Source organism: Poromitra crassiceps (assembly GCF_964638095.1).
Source record: "Poromitra crassiceps genome assembly, chromosome: 13".
NCBI lineage: Eukaryota > Metazoa > Chordata > Actinopteri > Beryciformes > Melamphaidae > Poromitra > Poromitra crassiceps.
This window is the reverse complement of record NC_139644.1, coordinates 35876996-35879495: the sequence shown is the minus strand read 5'-3', so window position 1 is coordinate 35879495 and position 2500 is coordinate 35876996. Positions and strand designations below refer to the sequence as shown.

At 46.1% G+C, this 2500-nt stretch overlaps 1 protein-coding gene across 1 annotated transcript in view; it reads right to left on the bottom strand.

Moving 5' to 3' along the window:
* The window catches only part of LOC310787732 (myosin-16-like), a gene marked incomplete at both ends in the record, with an annotated part of 33122 nt that overhangs the window by 30479 nt on the left and 143 nt on the right, over window positions 1–2500 (bottom strand). The window contains 3 exons of the mRNA XM_083649221.1: window positions 184–340; window positions 1416–1559; window positions 2440–2500. The exon at window positions 2440–2500 is cut by the window's right edge and continues 143 nt beyond it. Coding sequence (XP_083505347.1) covers window positions 184–340; window positions 1416–1559; window positions 2440–2500 — 362 coding nt within the window. The remainder of the gene's footprint in view (window positions 1–183; window positions 341–1415; window positions 1560–2439) is intronic.

The following is a 2500-nucleotide window of genomic DNA, read 5'->3' as shown; positions in this document are numbered from 1 at the left end:
ACTGAACATTTACTTGAGATGTAATTGTGTCGCCATTCAGCCTAAAAATACAGAGATATGATTTTTGGAACATATTGCCCAGCACTTTGTCTCTTGCTTGTTGTCCTTTCTGACCCCACATTGGGTTGAAATTCCGTTACCCCCCTCCACTCCCTCCACAACCCCACAAGCCCTCGTCCTCACCCATCAGCATGTCGTGGTAAGCGTTGTCGGAGACGGAGAAGAGGTGAGGAGGAACTTCCTGGCGTTTCCTCCCCTTGTAGATTTGGGCCACCTTGGCGCCATAGATGGGCAGCCACTTGTACGGGTTGATGGTCACACAGAAGAGGCCCGAGTAGGTCTGGAGGTGGGAGGGAAGGAGAAGGAGGTTTGAGTAGGTCTGGAGGTGGGAGGGAAGGAGAAGGAGGTTTGAGTAGGTCTGGAGGTGGCAGGGAAGGAGAAGGAGGTTTGAGTAGGTCTGGAGGTGGGAGGGAAGGATAAGGAGGTTTGAGTAGGTCTGGAGGTGGGAGGGAAGGAGAAGCAAGTTTGATCAGGATATCGTACATGCTTTCAGTATTGTGGGTCCCACTGTGTCCTCCCTTCTCCTCCTCTCATGCATCTTCTCTGCCTTTCTGTCCACTGTATCCTATCATTACATTACATTACATTACATTACAATTATCCTACCTATCATTTAAACCAGAAAGACTATGTTCTAGGGGCAAAGGAAATCTACCCTCGTACACTGTTATGATCAATCTGTGATATTAAATACATTTGTTGTTGATTGTGGATGCCCATTAGTCGACGCACAAGCGACAGACTAGTCTTCCTGGGGTCCATAACTTATTTTGTAATGAAGCGATGGAATTTACCTTTTTTGGTGTACCCGCTTTCCCTCAACCTGCCTCGTCTACTTCTACTTTAGTTCATGATTTCAAAGAGATCAGATTTTCCCAGAACAGGAATGAGCCTGAACCTGTCCCATTCATCTGAACCTGTCCCATTCATCTGAACCTGTCCCATTCAGCAACCTGTCCCATTCAGCTGTGCTATATGTACAAAGAGCAGTAGTGATTCTGCATAGGAGCCGCAAGACAGCACATTTTTCCAGTGGAGAAACAACAAGAGTCGTGGCCCTTACTCAAACCCCCAACATGCCTTGCGGCTGCATTGAATTGTGTTGACACTACTGTGGGTGGACAAATTCTATGTATTTTCCTTGTGTTCCCTTCAAGGGTTTCTCAATTCACAGTGTGTGTCACGGCCCTATCTATGACCTAACCTGACTCTGCCAGACGGGGGCGGTATTGTGTTCACAAGACACGCATGCGTGTCTTGTGAACACAGACTGTCTGGCAGTCTGGCAGAGTCAGGTTATCGTATGACCCCTAATGTGAACAAAGTTTTCAGTGTTAGCCGACTGGCAGTCTCACATAGATCCTCATGTTGACGTAGCGACTGCGCAGGTTCTCCAGGACGCTGGCCTCGTTGAGGAACGTGAGGTTGGCCATGTCGCTGGCTTGGTAGAACTTGGGAGGGTTCATCTGCTGAACATCATCCCTCTTCACTGTCAACGTCTGGGGACAGAGAAGAACATGATTTTTTTCCCGATTTGTATTTTTTTCCCGCCAAAGAGTTATAAACCAACACTCGACGATGGCGACAACAACAAAGAAAACAATCACAAAGACAACCTGTTACAGAGGTAAGCAGGGGATAACAAAGTCACAAGTTTAGGCCAGTCAGGTCACAGTTGGTTGGGGGGTCCAGTCTTGGAAAAACGGAATTTTCAGTTCGATGATCACCTTTTACCACTCAGAATGTTCCTGGTTGTATAGCTCCACAAGGTTAGTGGCAGCCTTCTCCAGGCAGAGAACAACATCATAATGTTCAGCATGATCAAAAGTAATATTCAACTTGTTCACTTCATCCTCATCTGACTGACAGCCCGGGTGCCAAAATAAAATGTTGGCATCGTACATTCCTGCAATCCACGGATACGTAGAATATCACCTTTCTGAAGCAACAATACCTTGCATCACGTTTCTAGATACAGCACGTGTATATCAACGTTATAGAGTGTGCTATTGAAATAGGAGCAGTGTTGTGGTCGGGGTGGATGGAGGGTGTAAACGTTGTGTTCACATACCAGCGTGTTCAAAGTCTACATTTCAACATGTTGGTTATTTAAGCCTAACCCAAACCATAATCATAAACTTAACCAAGTTGTTTTCCTTGCCCAAATATCACCACAGTTGTTTTATTTCCGTTTAACGTTGGAAAGGCGGTGAGGTTTTCAAATTGGCCGCCGTTTTATTTCAAATTTTACGTTGAGATTCTACTATCCGTGGCTTGCAGAAAGGTCAAATGTCAATGTTTTGTTCTGGCGATTGCATTGCATCTGAACACCATCAGTAACAAGCCTCAATGTGTACGTGCAGGTGGATTGAGTCTTACAGTGTTCTTGCTGGTCTTGACGGTGATCTTGTCCCCCTCCTCAGACTGAATCTCCCCAACA